Below are 24423 nucleotides of genomic sequence, written 5' to 3' on the forward strand. Positions count from 1 at the left end.
GACCGGGGATCAACTCTTGACGCCTGCTCGTCCATTGCAAAACGTCCACGCCTTTAGATATCCCTTCGAAACTTTGCAAAGCCCGAAGTTACTTCCTTATGAAAGCTTTGTACAATGTATCCGAAAGATGTTTTGTATCTCATGCTTGCCGCGCATCGCTTAAACTTCCGGGCAAGAATTTTACAAGGAGGGGGGAGAATATCGAGGATAAAAGTTTGGACGACGTTTTAAACTTTTTATTTTCGATTAATTCGGGCGAATAGAAGCTATTCATAATTCATTGTAAGAACGATTGCTGGCAGGGAAGAACTGATACAACTTACTTTTCCTTTTCATTGTTATCGTGAAGCAATTTTTTTATTCTACAAACTCTACAAATTTCTCATCATGAAGATATTATTATTTTATTTGATACTTGAGAACGAGTATTACAAGATATTTCTTACAACGAAATAAGAAATTATATTAATGTAACAAGTAAGTTCAATCAATGTGCAAGCGATATTTATTTCGGGATTAATTGAAATAATTAAACGGTGGTTAATTAAAGTTATTGAATATTATATTAACGGATGTGTACACAGGATATACGAGATAATAAAATAAAACATGCATGCATGCATGCATAGAAATAGAATCAAATAGAAATCTCTATTGAATTTATTTTCAGACGATCTAGAATCAATTCTAGCAGAATCTAGTTTAATGAAAAATTAAAAGGTTCACAGGTGAATGTTGCTCGAGTTCCACTTACTGGAGCCAAATGATTCGCGAAAGGGGTAGAAAAAGGGGTAGAAAAGCTGAGGAACAATTCATTGGTTGGCTCGCACCATAAGAGAAACGGATGGCCACGCCATTATCAGCACGTATGAGGTTTTCAAAGTATCTGGATCATCGCCAATTCTACCGCAAATGCTCTTCCCGAACTATCCTTTGCAATTTGTCATCCTATCACTCGAATCCAATCCAATCCATTACACTCGCGTATTACAGAAATTGCCTTGCCTATCTTTGACCCTTTCGATTTAACGATTTTTCCACCTGGTTCGTCGTGTTTATATTCTTGAAAATTTCAATTTCATTTTTATTTTTCTAGAAAATTTAAATGTTCAATCTGAAGCGATGAATAATTGATAGCACGAAAAATTTTACACGTTGGAAGGAATTATTTAATTAATTAATTAGAAACAGAGAAGAAGAAGGTGGAAAGTTAGAAAAAAAAAAATAATAATAAAAAGTTAACTACGCGGAATTAAAAGAAAATTCGAAACGAAATGAAAATGAAACTTTCTTTAAAAAGCGAAGCGTCACTTTTAGAAATCTCAATAAACTAAAAAAAATATATTTCTCGCGATTTTGCACGTAGTGCGAAGCATTTATGAAACTTCGAGGCTCTTGTCAGAATGCTACATAAACTTGGAGGAAGTTGTGGAATATATTTCCCTGATTTCTTTCTGACAACTTCAACAAAAGTAACATCCGTTTGAAATTGCCTTCTCATAACTATTTACAACACGGAAAATGGAGTTAGTCGTGAATTTACGCTAGATTACTATAGCATTGTACTTATAACGGGAGCAAATATTTCTCAATTTGAAATTTCAGATGGCTAGAAACGAGGATGAGGCGGAAAATTTGAAAACTTTGTTTCGATAGATTTATTTCTAAAAAAAGGATAGTTAAATTTTTCACAATGTTGTTTCGTTCAAGAAACATCATTTTCATTCCGAAAAGGTGTTAATTGACTCTTGCATGGATTATAGAAAGAAGAAAATAAATAATTAACTTATGGAGGAATATATTTTTTAACGATTATTACTCAAAAATTTGTGACAATTGACAATTTGAACAATTAAATTCAATAAAAGATTCGATTCGAAAGTTTGATCAATAAATTATCAATAAATTTAACAAAGAAAATAAATATCTGAGAAAGAAATGAAAATCACGTCTGTCAGATTTATGTGATATGAAAATTTTTTTCAACTCGTAGAGAATAAAATGTAAATCCACGTTTATTTAACAAATATAACAGCAAGTTACACATGTTATTAATATAACATGAATCTACATATTTTTAACTTCAATTTAAATTTTTGGAAAATATAATTTAATTCAAAACACGACACGACATTATTCAGTCCAATTGTAAATGAGAAACTGAGAAGAAACGATCTATAAGGCATGACATAAAAGCTAATTAGTATCAAAGAAACCATACAAAGAGCAGAGAAATTGATACAATTCTGAATACATCGGAACCAATGCAAGTAACCATTAATATATTGACGTTCGTGTATTCCACAAAGTCCAGAGAAACCGATACGAACAACGCGGGGATTCACTATTATTAATGTAAATTGGTCCGAATCCATCGAAATCGCACAATTTCTCCTCAATACATAAAAATTTCGATGATTTAACGTGTAAAGGCAGAAGTGTGTTGGAAATTTATAGGACGACTTTAATAATTAATTTAATTACACGCAGAAGAAACGAAGATTCAAGAAGATTTCCATATAAGAAATAATTTTAACAACTTTGAATTTCTCGTTTTTAAAATTATTGAGATAAAATCACGATTTCATTTATGATAGAATCTCTATTATATTAACTGATTGACGGGACTGGTAAGTGAACGAAAGTATTGTTACAATTTTTTTTATGTTGAACCTTAAATCTTACATCTAACAAAGAAATTTCCAACGACAGGAGATCTGAGGTAAAAACACGCTATAGAGATTAATTTGAAACTTTCCTATTTTATCGAATATCTCGTACGTAAATTATAGTATATAAGGAAAAATTATCCAGATATTTTCCTCCCCTATAGATTATAATAGGGTTGTAAAAAGAGTGTAAGAAAATCTTTTGGAATATCTTAAAAGTTATCGTTGTTCAGAATTATTGTATGAAATCGATACATTTTGATATGGTCCATATACCAATACATCGATTCGTTTGGCAGCATCTGTATCGAATTGAGAAAGTTGGTTTCATATCATCCCTATCGGACGAAATCGGTTTTGTATCGAGTCCATCCAATGAAATTAGTTTGCTAACACTATCTATCGAGTGAAGAATCTATCTCCATCTGCTGGAATATTATCTGCTACCAGTTTTTTGAATCTCATCGTTTCTATCGAGTATAAATATTTCGATATCCCGTAGTCTACCAACTCCATCTGGGGACGAATCGATGATATCTTCGGTTCAATATCGTTGAAAGAAATCTTATTATACGGGTCTTCAAAGAGTTGGAGATTTTTACTTTGCTATATGATCCTCTGCATACTGCAATCACATTTGTGCAGAACATATTGTGAGTAAATATTAAGTATATATTTGCAGATATTAATGTTTCTTGAAAGAAAATTAATAAATGGTAGAACAAATGATTTATCACAAAGAGTTGTACGTACGATATATCTTCTTTCGAAGCGATAAATTAAACGGTTAAATTTCGTGAACATTTTATCTGCAACGTTTAATACGAATGATAGACCTCGCAGCCAGAGGGGTCGTACGATATTGTGTTGGTCCACAACTATGTATAAAAATAGTATACCATTGTACGTGGAAACTGGAACAATTTTCTGTGACACGAGAAATATTGTGTTTCGTATATTTAACTTTCGCACGATTGTGCTTTATGTTACATTTGTTAAATAAATCAAATATGAGCATAGCAATAAGAAATAGAAGTTAAAATAGTCATTTTCATTATTATTGAACAAAATTTCAAAATCTAATTGTTCATAATTAAGATATACATATATAAATATATTTACAAATGATTTTAAATATAGTTCTTTTTTTTTAGTCAATAACAAACAATCGATAACTAATTTTTCACTTTAAATTTTTACTCATAATTCTCGAATCTCCCTTATCTTAACCATTATCTTTTAATTATTTACAGAAGTTAGAAATTTTCAAAAGCAAATTCACCTCATCCGATTGAAATTATCGCATGTTCTTATCTAATTATTTTTAAATGTTAAATTATAAATTATCCAATTCTCTTCAATTCCATTTCGATTGCATTTCATCGAATTCACGAACGATTGATAAGTAATTTGTATATTATAGAGAATTGAATCGGGGGTATCATCATCAATCGTCCTTTGATTCTACTCTTATTTATACGAGTGAAATTCATTGTTCACAGTGAATATCCGCAAACTGCTTTGCACAATCGGTTAACCACTTTCGAATATACATCTGTGACAGCTCTTTTGACAAAGGCTCGATACACCCTCCCTTCGTCTGCGTATTTGTTCTTCCATGTATTGATTGAAGATTGAATCCGTAATGACATTGCCACTTTGGATTTGTTTCATTTGGTTTCCATCGATGCGGAACGAAACGTGGAAAAAATAAAAGTCCGAAAATTGATATTAATCGGATATTACGTGTTAAAACACACGCGAGAAAAATGCAGATCAAATCTTGTGGACTGTAACGATAACGTAAAATAACGTAATAATTGTCGTGTGTACGAGTATTTCTAGAGAAATAGGCGGTTATAAATTTGGATCAAATGATGAGTACAATATGATAGCTGTTTCGATAATTGAACGAAAATAAATTTCATTTAGAGAAAGCTGCATCAAAGAGATGAAGGCAAACATTATTTACCTGCATCCAAGAAACTTTCGTAACGAGCCAAGATATAACTGGAGTTTCCATCCATGTGTGTGTGTATCTATACATGGTAATACTGGTAGTTTAGTAAGAAGAGTATTCAAATATTTCTTCCAATTAGAATAGTACAACAAACATTTTGTTCGCAATTTGAAATAGAACCAAGTAATCGATACGTTAGAGGGAATAGTTTCTTTTTTTTTTAATAATTTTTTGGCATTTATTCGGATCTATATATACTTTTTTATTTTTCAATAAAATGTTACATACAATTCTTTAATTTTGCATACGAAGCAATTTTTTTTTTAACGAAATATAATATTTTTAAAAATCAACGCTCGATTCATTGTTGGATTGTTGCGAGATAAAGCAAAATTGATATTCAAAATTTGATGCTCGATCTTTGTTCATTCGAAACAAATGAAAAGATATTGTTCCTTCCGTTTCATCTCTTTAGAAAAAATTTTTCCTCGACAAAAAATCTATTATATCCTACATGCGTACCAGCTTTCGTTATAAAATCGATATCCAAATGCTTCGAGCCATTGTTAGATATAAGTTGAAAACTTGTTTTTAACATGAAAAAAAGAAATTAAAAATTTCTATCCTACAAACTGGATTTACAATGCTCCAGAGTTTTGGTAAATAAAAAGAAATAATGGCTTTACATCATCTCACGTAACCATGCAAGATGCAACCGTTTCAACAAACTAAACATATATTGTTAAACATCGTTAAATACGTTATTCGATCAATTTATTCTTCTTTGTCCACTTTGAATAATCTGAATAATCAATGACGCTATCCGATGCTCATAATAGATGTTTGGCCTCGAGAATGACGAGAATGTCGTAAGAATGTAAAAGGGGATGCTGGAATCCGATGCTGGAGTTCAACGCACCCCTTAAATCGATTAGATTAATTCTATTTATCGCCACCTATAATCGTAACTATGCATCAATTATTAGATATTTCAAATAATTTTGAAAACGTGCGATTTCTGGGATTAAAGGATATTCGATAATTTGAATTATGAGTTGTGAGAGGTGGTTCGTGCAATTATAATTTGAAATTAATGAAAAGTAAATGTCGGGAGAAATTCCAGAGGGAAAAATATGAATATTTCAAAGATGCAGAATATTATATTATTTTCGAAAGTGCGATTTATCTTTCTTATTTCTTTTTTTTTTTTTTTTTTTTCATAGATCTTCTCGTTCTGTGTAAAAAAAAAATTAGAATGAAAAAAATATGAAAACTCCCTTTCTTTTTTTGTTCTAAAAATGAATTTTTGTTCTAATAACGCATAGCTCACCTAAATTATATTAATTTTGTAGCTCATTGCATTGAATTTAATATCAAATTTATAGATACAATGAAATTGTCGTCTAAAATCATTAATTTCGAAATATCTTGTTCAATTTACGAAACGAGTGATAATTTAATAACGTAACTTCATTTTGTCATTTCTTCGTGTTTTTATAGAAATAATTTGTTGATTTTTTTTTTTTTCAATTAAGTTAAATTTTTCTATTTCCTAATCAAAATCTAAATTGATATAATTATTTTATATTCCAGTTATATTCCAAGATAATTTTATCGAGAAATTTTTTTGAAACCAAAAGGTAAATGATTTTCGAAATTTTTTAATCTTCTTAAAAGAAATCGTGAAAAGATCAAGATACGCAACGATTAATTAATTTGGAAATCGAGCTTCGATATTAACATCTTGTTTCCTATTTAATATCTACGCCATCTAAAAATTTAAATTTTAAAAATGGTATTTGTCTCAGGTATGTCACGTCTCAGCTCCGTGTTCGTGACATTTGAAAGAAGAACAGAGAGAGGATCCTGCGTCCGATGTGAATTATTGATCCGTAAAGAACGTAAGACATATATCTACGTTAAATGACCATAAATCGTGGCCTCGACTTTAATAACGTAAGAAGATTACTTTCGTAAATTTTATGTTTTATATATATATAAAACTATTTCGTTGAAAAAGAATTGGATGTTGTGGTGTATTTGGTGTGTATTCGTCTAAATCACCATCGCTAAATTTATCCGATTTGGTACGATCCAAATCGTTATCTCGAGATCAGAGAAAAAAGTGTAACATCGATCTGATCTGATCGATCGAATGTTCGAGTTCAATCAATTTTTCAATACAATTTTCGACATATCAAAACTTTTTGCCCTATTTATTATATTTGATATTTTATTTGATAAATCAAAAATTGATTTGGAAAAAAAAAATGACACGTGTAGATGATTGGATACTTTTTTTAATTGGAATATTTAATGTATTGCATTCAAGAAGACAAGTAAACAGAAATCGTACGATCAAAGATAAAATAGTGCATCATCATTTAGATAAAATCAATTCACTCGAAATAAGAAGAATTTCAAATACTGAATTATTATTTTCTGATTTTAAATTTGACGAAAGAAAAAATAATTTCAAATAAATGTCGTGATATTGTTATCTAATAAACAGTAAAAATAAATAAGTACCAACAATGTGGCATCATTGTCTCTATGTTATAATTATTCTATATTAGAATCATAAATGAATGAACTGTCAATGAGATGGCATTATTTGAAATAATATTTCAAATTATCTGAAAAATAATTACGTTAAATAAACAAGATTTTACAATAATAAAATATCAAATATAGCCAAACCCTTTTACAAACAGTCTTATTTACATTAAAACAATTGCATTATTTCCCACAAAGATACGATCACGATCTTGTCATCTCGTCTATCGAAAATTTATCTGCATATCCGTTTCTTAAATTACGAAGGTAAACGAACGGTTAACGCGATCAATCTAAATGCAATTATGTCCCCCACCGAGGCCAGATTTAAAAAGGATAATGCCACCGGTTGAAAAAGGATAGCAGGTGAGGTGGTGCTGTAAGGATCAATACGCCATCCTCTCTCCAAAAGAGAGAGAGAGAGAGAGAGAGAGGTTCACGTGTTGCTCTCGTTTCCGGTGCCACCTGGCGAACTAAAAAGGATCGATGTGCATTTCCTGCGACCACTGGTAATTACCAATTTACACGGCCATTACGAGATGAATAATAATAGGAATTTATGCACCGTTATATCTCTCCACGTCACGTCAAGTTCAAGTATCTTATATGATATTTTTTTCATTTTTCAAAATACCTGGAAATTTTATAGATCTTTCATTTTTCTTCTTCGAACATATAGATTTTTTATTTATTTATCTCTATGAGATAAATCTTAAAAAATTACTTATCTTAAGGAAAATAACAAACAAAAGAAGTGATATATATATATATAGTATTTCTTTATTCTAGTATTTTAGTATATTTTATAATATTTCAAATTTCGTAGATCTTTTATTTTTTCAGCGATATTAGAAAATATGAATAACAATACTGCATTTCATAAAGATATCTGTAAGAAAATTACTTATTACCAAGAAGAACAAAACGATGAAACTTCTTAGATCTTAGAAAATTCCACGTATAGAATATTATAACCAAAAAAGAGAGTAGTATAAATTCTACAAAAAAATATACTTTCACATTTTTGCAATAAAGATCTTCTTTTATCTATGAAACCGACTCGTTACACGTAAAAGACGTTTAAAAAGAGTAATTTATTTGGCCAACTGTCGATTAAGAAAATTGGATTAGACGTTCCTTTCGTTAAAACGGTGGCGATGTTATACACGACAAGGAAGAAATTTAGCGGTGCTTTTAAGAAACCACGTCTCCTTAAAATGAGACTTTTCGTCCCGGTTTTTCATCCGAAATCCAACCCTTCCGGCCAAGGGAAAGAAAACTGCACTCTCGAATAATTCACACGAACACCCCGCCTCAAGAGTCCTCGTTTTCCTCGGATAACCTTTGAATCGTTCATTCCGTCTGCGCTTTTGTAGAAATCGATATTTTAAGAGCGGATACTTCGAATAATTCAGAGAGCAGAGTGAAAAGGGGATGGAGGAAGAGTAGAGAGGACGATTCGAATATAGAAAAGGAATGATAACGAGTGATGTAATTAGAGATTTTAATAAGGCGTTGGATATTGGAAGAAAGGGAAAAATATATAAATCCTGAAATACTTGTAATTATAGTTTTCTTTTGGCGTTTTATTATTGTGATATCTTGGCACAGGAAATTCTGGAGCTCGAACGACAATAAGAAAATTGAGTTAGATTCAATCTAAGTAAGGTTAAATTAAACGTTCTTAAATGCTTTATTAAGATATAGACAGGATAATAGAAAAGATTATTAAGTTTTGGAAGAGATAATATTTGTTGGAAAAGAAATCGAAAAATGAATGTTTTTAATGTTACCTAAGATGTTTCTGTATTGGAAAATGTTTCGAATGAAAGAAATAAATCAATCATCGAAAGCAAAAATCATAACGACAATAATAATCCTAGCATAAATTAATCCTAGTATAAATTACATTAGTAAATAATAAAGATACAAGATTTTTTATTTCAGATATAATAAATCATCATAATGATGGATAAGATTATTAAGAGAATCAATCACATATCGATATATGCTATACAAATATTGATAGCCATTCTCATTATAAGTTTAAATTATGAATTGCAAAATATCCAAAAGATAAATATACATATATAGATATTATGATCGTATATTGCGTTTTATTAAAATAAAAGATATGTTTAAAAGAGCAGGAAAAACAGTACTATTTACGTGTCTTTCATGCAGAATTTCTATTTGTGCACATGAAAATCATCTCTTTTAAATCTTTGTGCTTGGAAAGAAGTTAAAAATGATATGTTATAACATGATGTTATAAAAATTAATAATAGAAATTAAATTTTATTGTAAAATATTGTTGTATCTTTCAAAAAGAAGAAAATATTTGAGATTTGTTTAAATGTCACTGACATTTCTATATGAAATCGTTTCATATTTTTACACTGATATTTAGGAATTTTATTTAAAATTGTGTATTGTTGAATGTATTGTATAAGTCTAATTTCTATCTAATAATGTTGCTATATCTTTTTTTTTAATTTTAAACTTTAAGAATGTTTGTAAATATCCGAATTTTATTATTTTCAAGTAATAAGATATTAAAAATAAGATATTAAGTATTCGATTCAAATTCAAATTCTTTTAGATAATAATGATTCTAATATGTTATATATAATAAAATATAATAAAATTCTCTTTTATACCTTAATATAATATATATTTTTAATATCTTATAATATATACATCTAAAAATATATTGGAAAAAGATACAAAATACAGATAATTACAAAAAATTACAAAAAAAAGAAGATTTCTAAAAAGAATAAAAACAAGAATTAAATTTTAATAATATAATTTATATTAGAATGCCAAGATAATCAAGATAATACACAAATCTATAAGCAACGTTATTTTATACAAAATAAATTAATTTTTATTAAAATATATCATTTAAACAATTATATCAATTAAATACGTTAACTATAGCAACTATTGTTTCAAAAAATTGTCTTTTATGATATCAATATTCAATGATATAAATATTTATCAAAATCCTCGATAAATATTTATCAAAATTCTCGAAGATTAATTAACAAAAAGTCCAAAGTACGTTATTTGAAATCACATATTCTTATAGAATATGTATATAGCACAAATAAACAATAATCATGCAAATGTATATTATTTAATTTACTTAATTATTAAATATTAAGTTTCATTCCTCAATATTCATTCGAAAAATATTATTGAAAGCAAATAATAAATAATTACATGTAAATTATTCTATGTAAAATTTTAATGTTATATTATTATATTAATATAATTATCATTTAACTGCTTAACGTATTAATTAAAAGTTTCTTCTAACCGAGGATAAGAAATTATAATAAATTTAAGAGATTCAGAAACTTCAACATTAATCATCAGCTTTCTCCCTTTATTTTAAGAAACAAATAATTAATCTCAATATTGATATTTAAGAAATGAGTTTTGATATTGATATCTAATCTTATGATATCTAATCTCAACGAAATTATATATTATATATCTTAGCTATAAAATATATCTTCCGTGACATTTCAATTCAGTTAATTGTTTAAATGACAATGATATACAAAAGAAGTTTGGCAATATTTGCCATCATTACTTTAACCAATGGTAATAATTTTTGTTAAAAAGAAAGATTAACGAGAAGACTTAAATCGTGTAATATCGATCAATTTATTATTTTTCTATCAATTCGTCGATTTTTTTTTTTCAACGTTATTAGAAATCAATCAATGATTAAAAATTGATCGAAAATTCGATTTAAATATAAAGAATTGTGTTAAAATTCTTAAACATTTTAAATCTCATACAAAATCTAGTATTAATACTGTATATAAATATACATCCTGCATAATTCGTCACGTTAATGATTTAAATTAAATTGTTGATTTTTAAGCTACATATTTACCTCGCATCTACGATCCACGCATTGTGAATGGGGAGAATGCCAAAGAAGGAGAAATCCCATATCAAGTAAGTTATTTCGTAACAGATATTAAAAAGGAAAAAAAAAGAAAAAATAATAAACTTGGAATCAAGAAGAGAAAGATTGCAAGTGATTTAATAAAAATATTTGTCGAAAAAAAAAACATCTATCATGTATCTTTTTACTAGAAATTACTTTTTTTCATTTTTAGATATCGCTGCAAAATAAATTAAGCTCCTTTCATTTCTGCGGTGGATCAATTTTAAATGAAAATTATGTGATTACAGCGGCTCATTGTGTGGCTAGGTAAGTCAGTAAAAGATATTTTCTTCAAAACTAATTCTAAAAATCGATATATCACGCCTTATCTTAAAAGAACAATTATTATATTCATTTATTCTCAAAAGTTTAAAAATATAGAGAAATTTATTTAACTTGACGCGTAATATAATAATTCGTTATTAATGATTTCATTGAAAAGCATGCATAATTTATGGATTATGAATTTATGATTTATATTGAAGTTCTGAAAATTGAGAATACAGAAATATTTTAAAATTTCTGAACGACAGTGTGATTTCACGAAAACGAAGTAAAAATACACGCTGATCTAATTTTTTTTGTTATACTTCGTGCAATTAAATAATAGATAATCAATCAATCATATCGCATATCTGTTGCAACAACGATATAAATCAAATATAATTTTTCTAAACAATTGATACAGAAAAAACAATAGTTACACTTTTTATTGATAAAATTTGTCAATTTTCAACTTTGTCTATTTGAAACTTTGACGTATCGTTATGTATTGTAATAATAACGATTTAAACAATTCAATTTTCCCTGAAACTCTAATTTTTTTACAATATAAAATTTGAAATATGTACTTTCCTTTCGATTATCATTTTTCAATTGTTTGTTCTAGATAATCATCTTTATCAAAAGATGCAAGGAGATTCTTTTATAAATTATCAATTTTTCAAAATTATTAGAATCTCATAAAGAATTGAAAATAGAAAATATCAAAAGAAAGTGTTTCAATTTCTTTCTCATTCTTTTCTTTTTCTTTTTCTTTTTTTTTTTTTTTTTTTTACAGTAAATCTGCCCCAAATATCAAAGTCGTAGCTGGTATGATCAATCTAGCTACTCCAGGATACGAGAATGATGTCCAAAAAATCATTATTCACGAAAAATATAACTCTTCAAATTCGTGGAAAAACGATATAGCATTGCTCAAGGTAAAGTTAAATGATTGATAATTGACACCACGAGATAAATTCTATTATTATGCTTTATTTGTTACAGGTTAAGACACCATTTGTAGAATCGAAATTAGTTTCCTTCGTCACTCTTCCCTCACTAAATGACACTGTTAAAGCAAATGATTTGGCAACTGTTTCTGGCTGGGGTAGACTTAGTGTAAATAAAATTTACTATTATTTTATGATAAAATTATATTTTTTCATTTCAATTTTATTTTTATTTTTTATAATGAATTGAAATATAACAATATAAATGTAATATTAAACTTTTGTAATACATAATATTACAGGATAATTTTGTTTTGTATGAATTGCAGCAAGGAGGACCAACAACCATTTACTTACAACGAGTAAATATTCTGATTGCCAATCAAGAATATTGTGAGTTAATGTATAGCAAACTAAATTACAATGTCTACGAAACACAAATTTGTGCGTACGATCCAACTACTGAAAAAGGATCATGTAACGTAAGTTCGTCAAAGTTATATTTAATATAATTTTAATAATTTTATTCCTTAATGCTTTTTTAGGCTTTTTATTCTAATTTATTCATTCTAATCATTTCATTCTTATAATTCTAATCATGAAGAGAGAGAGAAAGAGAGAAAGAGAGATAATTATTTTTTTTATTGAATTTTCATAAAATGAATTTCCAATGTTACTTGGATTGCAATTTACTCAATCCTTTATTATTAATCTATCTTATTAATAATTTTATGTTATTTAATTCGTTTCGTTTACTTATTATAATTTCTTTTTACTTATTTATCATTATTATTGAAATAAATGGAATTAAAAATAAAATGCTTTTCTCCAATTTGAAAAGTTTTGCAATATCAGAGATAGAATTTTACAGGAATTGAATTTATATTTTTCTTTTTATATAGGGTGATTCTGGTGGCCCGTTGACCGTCGATGGAAAACTTACTGGTCTCGTTTCATGGGCAATGGGCTGTGCCCTTACTGATTATCCAACTGTTTATACCCGCGTGGTATCATACCTTGATTGGATAAAAGCAAATGCTATATAAATCTTATAAAACTTAACATATGATTACTAATATATCTTATATTAGTAACAAATCAATTTGGCATCTTATCTTGGAATTTACATTTGCTTTTCATTATATTAAATGCATAATATCTAATAATATCTAATAATTCTATCGAACAAAACATAGATTTTTTAAAAAAATCTAACAAAAATCTTTGTTTATCAAACTTATAAACTTGTTAAAAAAATCAATCATTTATAGTATATTAGTATATTATTCTACACTTTATAAGATTATATTTAAATAGCTTAGGAGTCTATTCATGATATTTTTAAAAAATCAAACATAAATAAATATTGTCGTCGTTCGAATTGTTATATCAATCCAAGTGATGTCGGAGAATCATCTCTGGAGTTATCGTATTACACCGAGTGATGTTTGATAGTCAAAAGTGACGTTGGAGCGCAAAAGGTTAACAATAAATAATAAATATATCAATCAATATATTAATCAAATAAATATATTAATTAAAATGTTTCAATTAATAAATATATTAATTAAAATATTAGAAATAAGTATATGTATAAAATATTACAAATATTATACATATACTTATTATATAATTAACTAACAATAAATAGATATATCAAACTTTTCCTTCTATTTCTTTCTACAAATTTTGATATCTTATTTAGTTCTTTTCTCTCAAAACAAAAAGATTTGCAAAATTTGAAACAGAAAAACAGAAAACGCATTAATAATAAAAGAGATTTAAATTATGAGAGATAGAGACAAACAAATTTATATAAAAATTTGTATAAAAAAATATCAGACACTTGCATGTAATCATTAATATTCCATTTTGGCATAAAGTTTAAACACGTCAGTTCAAAAATATAAAACTCAAACTCAAACAACAAATTACAAATTGAAAATAAATAACACGAAATGTTTCTCTGTAAAATTTTTTTATTGATATATATATATATATGTATTTATTTTATAAATAAATACATCACCCTCGATTATATAAATTAAATTAAATTCACAATCCAAAAACATTTTATCATAGAAAATACACTTGAAACTTTTGAGATAAACTGATTCATATACACTAAATAAATACTATATGCATCATACACATTATTAAACCTATTTGATTCAATATTGACCCAATATAGATATAGTATTAAATCAATCAAATTGTATACTGTCAAATCAATCAGATACAACGTGTTAATAGGTCCATGTTCAAGATACCAATATGTACTATGTACACAATAATAGACAAATCATGCAAACTAGATAAGATTGTTATCAAATCTATGACCTAAAATAGATATAGTAATATAGCGATAAACTTTATATCATACACAGAATATATCATATCTAATCTGAAGATGCAAGAGAAAGTATAAATTTTTGAGAAAAAAAAATAAAAAAATCATTGAGATCCAGTAGATTCACGATGCTTGGAAAATACAGGAATTTTATAAGATTTTCAAAATATATCATATATGAACAAACAATTGGAGAAAGTACTTCAGCAAAAGAATCATCCAGATTCGCAAGAAGAGAAAAATCTTCTTCTAGGAGATCACGAGTTCTAAAATATGTCCCCTCTAAGAATGTTTATTGTGTCATTGATCTCAAGAATATGCTAGCTTTCCTAGGTTTGCCGAGTATGTAGTCAATCTTCTGTTTTAGCATTGATGGTATGAATGGTATGCTATGAATTTGGTCTGTTACTAATGTGGTATATCTGATGCTTCATTGGATAAAAATTTTGAAGAAGCTACAACTGCTACATATTATTTTAAAATGTCATATTTATGACATTTATGTTTTAAATATTTATTAAATTGTTATTAAATTATCTGTTGTATTAAATTATACCCATATTTTTGATATATCCATTCCAGCTTAATGTTTCTGAAATTATATGATCGTATACGTATCTGCACGTTTCTCCAATAATACTGAAATAATTTCTGTTACTATAAATACACGTAATTTAATCTAATCATTTATAATAAAATCATTGTTTATTATAGATAGTTTTAAAATAAACAAATAACGCCAATACAATGAATGAACTTGCATTCGTGCTTATTATTAATCAACCATATGATTAACGACCCATATTGCTTTTCACACACACTGGCATACACGATTACAATTGCGTTCAAATATTTTCACCGAATTGGCAGCTGTGCTAACATCGATTGCATTCTGATTCCGGATTTGTGTTTATGCAAGAACGCTGAAATCCAATAGCATCATAATTCGCGTATTTGTAATACGTAATTCAGATTATTCACGCGAAAGTTTCATGTCGCAAGAAACCAGCCATCTCATGTATCCCTCTATCATAAATGTTGTATGAATATAACTACGAAGCTGTCACAAATTAAACTAAGTTATTAATGATGAATTAATATCAAATAAGCGGATTGAATTTATCTACAAATGAAATAACATATCGTATTTAATATATCATATCGCTTTAAACTATATAATAAGATTTATAATCATATTTTCATAGGATTATAATATTAACGTGCTTCCATAGTTGTCCGCGAAATCCGGATATTCATAATATATCTATGTTTTAGACTGGTGTGGTGCCGAGTCTGCGCGAATTGGTTTGCTGAATTTAATTAATAATTCTAATCTTACACAATGTAAGACACAAAATAATCTTAACAAACACCGTGAAAGTTTCATTTATATTTCATCGAGATCGAACCTGATACGAATATACTATTTCTTTAGAACTAATTACAAAACTTAATTCTAGAAAATTAAGTCAAACTAAGGACTTAAACTAAATTAAATAAAATTTAAATATTATTATTATTATTAATTTACTTAATACTAAACCAAACAGTACTTTAACTTAAGTTTAAATATTATTTAAGAGAATTTAAATATTATTATAACTTAAGTTAAAATTAGAAAACAAAAACTTAAATATCGTAGTCTAATTTTAACTAGAATTAAAACTATATTTAGGTAAAAGCTAAGATATTAATAACTAATAAGCTATTATTAATAACTATTAGCTACTTAAAATTCAATTTTGAGTTATAATATTGTATCTCAATAAAGAAATTATATCACACCGATAATTTAAAAAGAAAGTTTGTTTAGTGATAACATATTGTCTTGTATATGTTACTACTATGTTAGAAAGGCAACAATCGACAATATTAAATTCAAAGAATGTCATAGTTAGCAGTAAGAACCGATTCCGCGCTATCTAGTGACAACTTCAAGTACTATTGTTTGATCGACGAATAAATCACTATGGTAAATATATTATAGGGAGATATTTATTTATTTGCAAAAAATTATCATTAACAGGATCCAACTGGAAGCGTTAATTCTAATTTTAAATAATCATAGTATAAAGTATAAATGTTATATACTTTGAATTATAGAAAATTAATTATAAAAAAGTGTGAAATAAAAATTAAAATGTTGATATAGGGTTGCAAAGGATTAATAAACGACGTTATACTTATCATCACTATCACGATAGTGTTGTATAACGCGAAATTGCTCGAGGCTACTTGAATGAAGGAATGACTGTTCGTGAAAAGGGAAATTCTCATCTGAGAAACGAATTCGTTTCCTTTTCCTCTTTCGTTTACTCGGGGCTTCATTTTGGTGGCAACGGTCAATAGATGCTCGAACAAAGAAAAATTTTAATTTTTCCTGTTCAATTTTATTTCATGACGATATTCAATATGATAACTTTTATATCACATTATTGACATATATCTGTGTGAATAAACAGCAAAAAATAATACCGATAGAAATATATATTCATAAAATAAATTCATGCATATATATTTGCGTAATTGCATTTGTGTCGTCGATTTAAAATAGAATTTATTAAATAATCTACGCTTTCGTGAAATTTTTCAATAATTTGGTATTCCAAAATAAATACCATCTGTGAAAAATGTTATATGAAAAATCTATTTTTCTGATTAAAATCAATATATTAAATAATTTGTTTTCAAATGCTACGAATTTATTCGGAGATAGAATTTGATGGATTGATATCATCTATTAAATTTCGTATTTTTATTAATTTTATTATTCAAAAATTATATTAGAACGAAGAAGAAATTTATTATAAATAATATAAATATTTGCACAGATATCTTTTGCTAATTTTTCTTTGTTCTACTACTACTAATTTCTTTTACGAAATAAATAATCCTTCAAATTCTGATTTTGATTTTGAATTTCACGTGAGAAAAATAACAAAATTCCAAATAAATTAATTGATACAGCAAAATCAATAACACCATGACATATTGCTTTCATTTCTGATACTGTTTCGATACAATATGTTTGATGCTTGATGAATATTTGTACATCATTTTTAAAAATAGAATTGAACAAATTTATTTAACTCACTCTTCCTTGAACATCTTAGGGATTAAATATCGCAAAAATTTCTTACAAGATGAACACTTTTTATGGAAGAGATTCCTTCGAGCTTAAGAGCTTGGATCAAAAATACACGATTTAAATTTCCCTTGAAATTTCTTTACTTCCTTAATAGATTCTGAATAAGTTTGACGACGAATATAAATCCTCAGATATCTCGGTCATAATTTCATTCTCAATAGCCGGTATTATTGCTCCAGCGTCGTAACGAAGAGCTTCTTCTTTTTTTTTTTTTTTTCAATTAAATTCTCAAACGAGAGAAAGAGAAAATTTTGCTCAAGATATTTATTTAACAACGATAACAAACTTATACTGCATCGATTTATCACCATAACGATATATTTTCTAGCAGCGTAGAATTTCCATTCATGATAAAAGAAATACATGCGCATTTGGGATGGAACGAAAAAATTTTTGCAGTGACGAAAGAAGAAGAACCGGGGGAAATATTATTGTACAAAGGGAAATTCCCGCGGGAAATTCTATTGCGAGCAACACTAACTTCGTGACAGGATGTTACGCGATGGCAAAGCTTCACAAATATTTGTATTCTGAAAACACGAAGCGCGAATTAAGAAATAATGGGACAAGAGACGTGTGAAAGTAAACATTTTCCCTCGCCTCAAAAAGAAGACTTTTTTAGTCCCATTGGTGTTGAACTTTGGTGTTGAAAGTAGAAAATTATTGGGCAAAAGTTAATTCGTATAATAAACGTTTATCAATCGATGGAATGTGATGAAAGAGAATTGTTGATTATGTGAATAATAAAAAAAAACAGGGAAACGGTTTCTCTCTCGTCTTCTCTTCTCTCTAATTAAACTAACGAAATTTATTCTATATTTTCTAAGTGGAAAATTAGCTAATTTCGTTTTCATTTGAAAATTTCGAACGTCAAACTTTAAGAAAGTTCAAAAGGGAAAAAACGTTATTCTTTCTTTTCCATTCACTTTTTCGCGAGAGATCATTTTTCAACCGATTGTATATCGCGAATAACGGGACACTCTGTAGAATAGAGTGGAAAGGCAGAGCGCGTAGCAGCAGCTTTCGTTGCAAAAAGTTCAAAGAGCACAAAACAAGGAAAACCATAAAATTAAATTTGGGAATAGAATTTATAACAAGGCTTGCCTCTTTCGAGACACAGGCTGAGAAAGACTGAAATGTCGACAATTTTCAGGAAATGGCTTTTACAAGACAGGCGCATTAAACTCTGTTGTTTGAAAATGGACGCTTTAATCTCACAAACGAAACAATCGAGCTACGTTCTAAGGAAAGAATATTGTTCCTTTCGCGATAGATCCTTTTGTGCGATTATCAAAAAGAAGAAGATAAAAATGTACATTAAACTACTGGTCTAAAGTTTTACCAAGATTGAAATTACGTTATGGAAATATAATTTTTCACTTGAAGAAACAGAAATTTTTCTGTTTGACGAAATATAGTAGTAGCTAATCAGAATATTAATTAATAGTGCAAACAGTAATTTTCATTCTTTTCCATTGCAAAAAATGAGAAAAAAGTAAAAGCATCGCTTAAAAACAAAAAATGTAAGACACAAGTCTGTTGGTAATTCTTGAAAATTCTACTCCAGAATGCGCATTCCAATTCTATTTACATTGCTAATGAAATTTCATTTCCGCCTTCTATTTCTCGAAGTGGCGATGCAGAAGAGTTCGTTGGCACTTCTCATTTCGTTCAACGTATTCTCAAACCACTTATTTAACACATAGAAAGTTTTGCCTGGCGATGAGAAAAGAAAGGAGCAAGACGATAATTGCCTGAAACTGGGCCAGTGCTGTGCAATCGATTTCCTCGAGAAAATGAAGAAGTCTTTCTACCACTTCTTATTATATGCAAAATTTATATTCACCATCTTCTTGTATGCTTCCATCAACTTTAATGTAACAAAATTGTATTAGCTCGGTCATTGACGTGTTCTCTTAACTGTTACTTAATTTTTCTTCCACTCGATTCGAAATATTTGCAAACAATTTTGAAAAAAAGAAATTTCGAAACGAAAAAATGTGTATGCAAAAGAAAAAAAAGGTTTAATTAAGAAATAGGCGAGCTGGATAAATAGAGACTCGATATGCAAATCAACTATTAAAGTTAAGCTTGACTTATCTTATCTATCGTAAGATCGTGTAAAGCTTCGTAATTAATCTGGCATGCGTGCTTTGAATAATTTCGTATATAATTTTGTATTCGGGGAATAAATGGAAATATCGAGATTCGAAACATTATTTTAAATAATTAAATTTCCTCGCTTTCTAATTTAAAATCTGATATCAATGAATATTTACAGCACAATAAGTCGGATAATTTCTTTTTAGGCAAAAAATCTTTCCGAAGAGGGGAAATTTTAAGGGATGATAACATTCCTTCAAAATGGAATTCCGCTTAAAAGAAAATCACTCCACTACATCTTGTGCATTCATAAAGTTTAAAAATAGCATTTTCCTTGATTTTTAATAAAAAACTTATCAATCGAACTTTCGAAAATATAAGAAGATTTTTTATTGACTGTGTATATTGAACTCACGTTATATTCGCGTCTATATTTTTAATATTCTTTCTAACTTTCTTCTTGTTATACAATTCCATGTTAAATCGATTTTATCGTTACTGTTCAATTTTACAAAGAATAAATCGTTGCAGGATGCATGATGGGCTGTCTCCCATTCAAATATAGCGATCAATCGACGGTAGAACCCGATTGAACGTTCTCATTCAGAAAACATGCACATCGCAGCAAATAAATGACGCCAGTTTAATTTTATTTACCAAGCAACGACGGTAATTTCATCGCAACTATGTAACTAGATTATTTTCACACTAGCGCAAAGTACTTTCTGTCAGTTCAACTAGCGACATGGATGCCCTATCTTAATTAATTACTGCGTGCAGGGAAGAACTTAATGAATTTCGTACAATGCTGTGTCACGGTAACGAAGCGCGCACGTGAATTGTGCTCCGCGTTGAAAAATTACGTTTAATGAGGCGAATAATTAACACGAATGGCACGCCACATCGTTAATTATTTAATCTTTAATCTTTAAATTTTTGATCGATTGCGATTACAATTTTCTTGGAATTTGAATTGAGGGATGTAAAATTTTCCTCTGTTTAAATTTTTAATTATTTTCTTCCCTGTGCGCACGTTCCCTTCACGGAATAAATGTAAATTCAAAATGGCGTCATATTTGAATCATTCGCTCCCCTATGTAAATACGTAACGTATCATTGTATATGTAACACTCCTGAGAAACTCTCCGTGAAAATGAAAAAATTCTACGTTAATTATTGCACAAATTTTTAAGGGAACAGAATTTTGAGAGAAAAATCCTTGCTAATATTTTTTTTTTTTTTTTTTTTCCAAAGTGCAAATGGTCGGTGCACTGCGATCGTTAAAGTGTACGCTTGCATACGGCTTAATTGGCGGGAAAATTCGTTGTTAAGCTTCAGGAGCAGAGCTTCAATACAAAAAAAGGATTGCCCCAGTTGAAGTTTATTCGGGAAAAAAAGAAAAAAAATAGAATTATATTTATCATTGAGAGAACATTGACTTTTAACACGATTCTTAAGAATCGCAATAAAATATATAATCTCCAATAATCGTATTTAATTTTTTTTTAATCGTAATAACAAGTAATGTAATGAATAACTAAATATATTTATTTGAATGTATATAATTAATTTGGATTTTAAACTGTAATTAAAAATTATTCTTATTTAATATAATTAATTTAGTTAGTATTAATATGTGTATTAATTATAATAAATCTCTACACAGGAAGAGATAAATTCAATTACGTTATAATAGTACAAACACACAGAGGTGTTCCCTCAACCACAATAGTTCATATTCCGCATCCGTACCGGTGTACCAAGAATAATTAAGTTTCATAAACGAGGAAACGCGTAGACAATTTACTATAACTGATTTGTTTGGTTTTACAATGCTAAAAAAATTGAAAAGATTCGTCGATTCGATTATTTTCCTTCTTTTATGATAACACGTACGTGATATTTTGAAGGATATTGATATTTTGTTGTATTGTCAATTTTTTAATAATTTATTGAAGATATAAATTACGATCTGCAAAAGTTATTGTCTGCAATGATATGTATATATAAATCTATTTTCTTTATAATAGTTATGATCGAATAGAGAAAAATTTCGTACAGAAATATATCAATCAAGTCTTGATGTAGCTGTACAATTGATGTTAAATACGCCACATAAAACTTGCATGTTTATTGTTAAATTTGGTAACTCTCTAGAACCGTTAAAAAATGATCTTTAATATCAAAGGAGAGATTATATGTATCTATATTTCGTAAAATGAATTTGAAAAAGTAATTTTCTTATATGTCTACTTCAATAGACAATTTTTAATACGAAGAAAATAATTGTTCGATTCGGAAAATTCATTAATATAAATCATCTACACATCCGTATAGATTCAACTGAATTTTCTAAAGTTTTATTCACAAAATCAATGAAAATGTTCACTTTTCACGACACGAATGCGGTTGAATGGATCATTTCAGACCGTTCTCACCCTTTCCGGAACAAGAAGTTAAATGATATTTGAGAAGAGCACTTTGGCACCCAGAAATAAAGAGCACACGGATAATTAGCAGCATAAGTAGGCGCCACCATCCTCTCGTTATACGTGTTTCATGTTTCAAGAAGCCATCCAGAAGGAACAAAAATTCTATTGCAAATATATTACCACGCACACACACATACACAAACAGCTTAACAGTAAACTGAGATTGGTTGAAAAGCTTTATACGTATATATGTAACGCGCATATAGAGCAAGGAGTACCATCGTCAGAGAGTCCAAGTTAAATGCAAATGCTCAGCAAAAAAAGACACACTTTTCTCTGCTTTGAGGTGGATTAATTAAGAGACGATTAATTCAAAAAAAATCTTTTCGTTTTACGAAACTCTCAATAAGATATGTATTTCGATTATACTCTTATCAAATCTTATTGAATATAACTGGAAAGAATAATAATTTTGTTAATTTTTACTTCAACGTGAAAATATCATGTGAAAATATTTCAAAATCGAGATATGAATTTAAATTTTTATTCGCGCGCTTAAATGCGTTATTTTATTTTCTATAATTTCAATTTAAATTTACTTTTAAACTCTGCAAATTGAAATACATATTTGCGTATAAATCAAATTGATCTCTAATTATTTTTGAAGTGATATCTAAATTTGTTTTTTTTTTTTTTACAAGTTGAAAAATATTAATCTCTGAATAAAACTTCTGTGAGTCGAATTTTTATTTGTTAAACCCTTTCTTATTATAAAAAAAAACCGATAAAACAAAACTCCTATTCAAAGATTTTACCTTTTCTTTTGAGGTTTACGTTATCGAGATTGGATTGAATGAAACGAAATAAAAATAGAGGGTGACAATAGTTTAACAGGGACAGAGACAGAATAATTTCGCTCTCTTTCCATCTCGCTTCATCTAACGCAAATTTCAAATGCTTATAACTTGATAAATAAGGCTCAACAAATATTTTTGTGCATCAATTTTTGAATTTGTTTTAATTAAAAAATCTTCAAAGATATTCCACGAATCTGTTGAATAAATTCTTTGTATATTTTATTACTTATTGTTTAAAAATATGATTAGAAACATTCTCTGTTGTTGAAAGAGATAATCAATGATAACCCTCAATAACGAGTTTGATGATAGTCGTTGCAAAGGTAGGATGAAACATATATTCGAACCAAACAGTGAAACGAAGCACATATAATACATGGAAGACAAAAAGATTCTCCAATAACTGTTCTGTCATTTTTTTTTTTTTTTATACCGATTCTCTGGTATCGCAAACGTCAATCGTATTACCATATATTCTATATTCCATAGCTGTTAAGCAATTTTTCAAACATGGATGCCTTCATCTGAAAACGAGCGTTTTAATATCTTTGTCACCGAGCATTTCACGTGTGACATGCTCTAAAATAAAATCTCTTTTATTTACATTAATCTAATCGCTTGATGTAGTTATCAAAAATTTATTTACACGCTCCTCAATTTACGTAAATTGAAAAATGAAAGATAATAAAAAAAAATTCGAAGGAATAAATTTTAGAAATTTTTATAGAAATGAAAATTTTAGAATGAAGAATCATATACAAACAATCTTAATTGAGAATTATTTAACTATATAATATAACTCATATAACTGTTATATTTCGAGTAATATCTAATGTCTGACTAAATTCGATTATACTACTGCCGTAGTTTCGACACGCATATAAGCCAACATCTGAAAGGAAATTATAAACTATTATTTCGTACTAAACAACGTATACATGAATAAATATTAATGATATAACAACAATTTTTCCATTTATACTATTATTTTTATCACTTCCAATATCTTTTTATCTTTTCCTACCATTTTATTAACTCTCTCTCTCTCTCTCTCTCTTGGAAAAATAATTTCCAGGTACTTCGATTCTTGGAAATAAACGAGAATCTACGTCACAAATATTCAACGTTGTTCGTTATTCGATATCGAGTATAACGTTGCAAAAG

General features: G+C 28.0%; 2 protein-coding genes across 4 annotated transcripts in view; one reads left to right on the top strand and one right to left on the bottom strand.

Moving 5' to 3' along the window:
* The window catches only part of hwt (SH2 domain-containing adapter heavyweight), a 206999-nt gene that overhangs the window by 176533 nt on the left and 6043 nt on the right, over positions 1 to 24423 (bottom strand). The window lies entirely within an intron of this gene.
* On the top strand, positions 10694 to 13495 carry LOC116414089 (mite allergen Der p 3). Its single transcript, XM_031915565.2, has 7 exons — positions 10694 to 10800; positions 11087 to 11163; positions 11328 to 11422; positions 12216 to 12357; positions 12425 to 12538; positions 12699 to 12851; positions 13272 to 13495. Exons 1-7 carry the CDS (start codon positions 10743 to 10745, stop codon positions 13413 to 13415), a joined length of 783 nt encoding a protein of 260 aa, XP_031771425.2. The 5' UTR covers positions 10694 to 10742; the 3' UTR covers positions 13416 to 13495.

The sequence above is a fragment of the Apis florea genome, unplaced genomic scaffold, assembly GCF_048593485.1.
Source record: "Apis florea isolate Af1SG1 unplaced genomic scaffold, ASM4859348v1 contig_2835_pilon, whole genome shotgun sequence".
Lineage (NCBI taxonomy): Eukaryota > Metazoa > Arthropoda > Insecta > Hymenoptera > Apidae > Apis > Apis florea.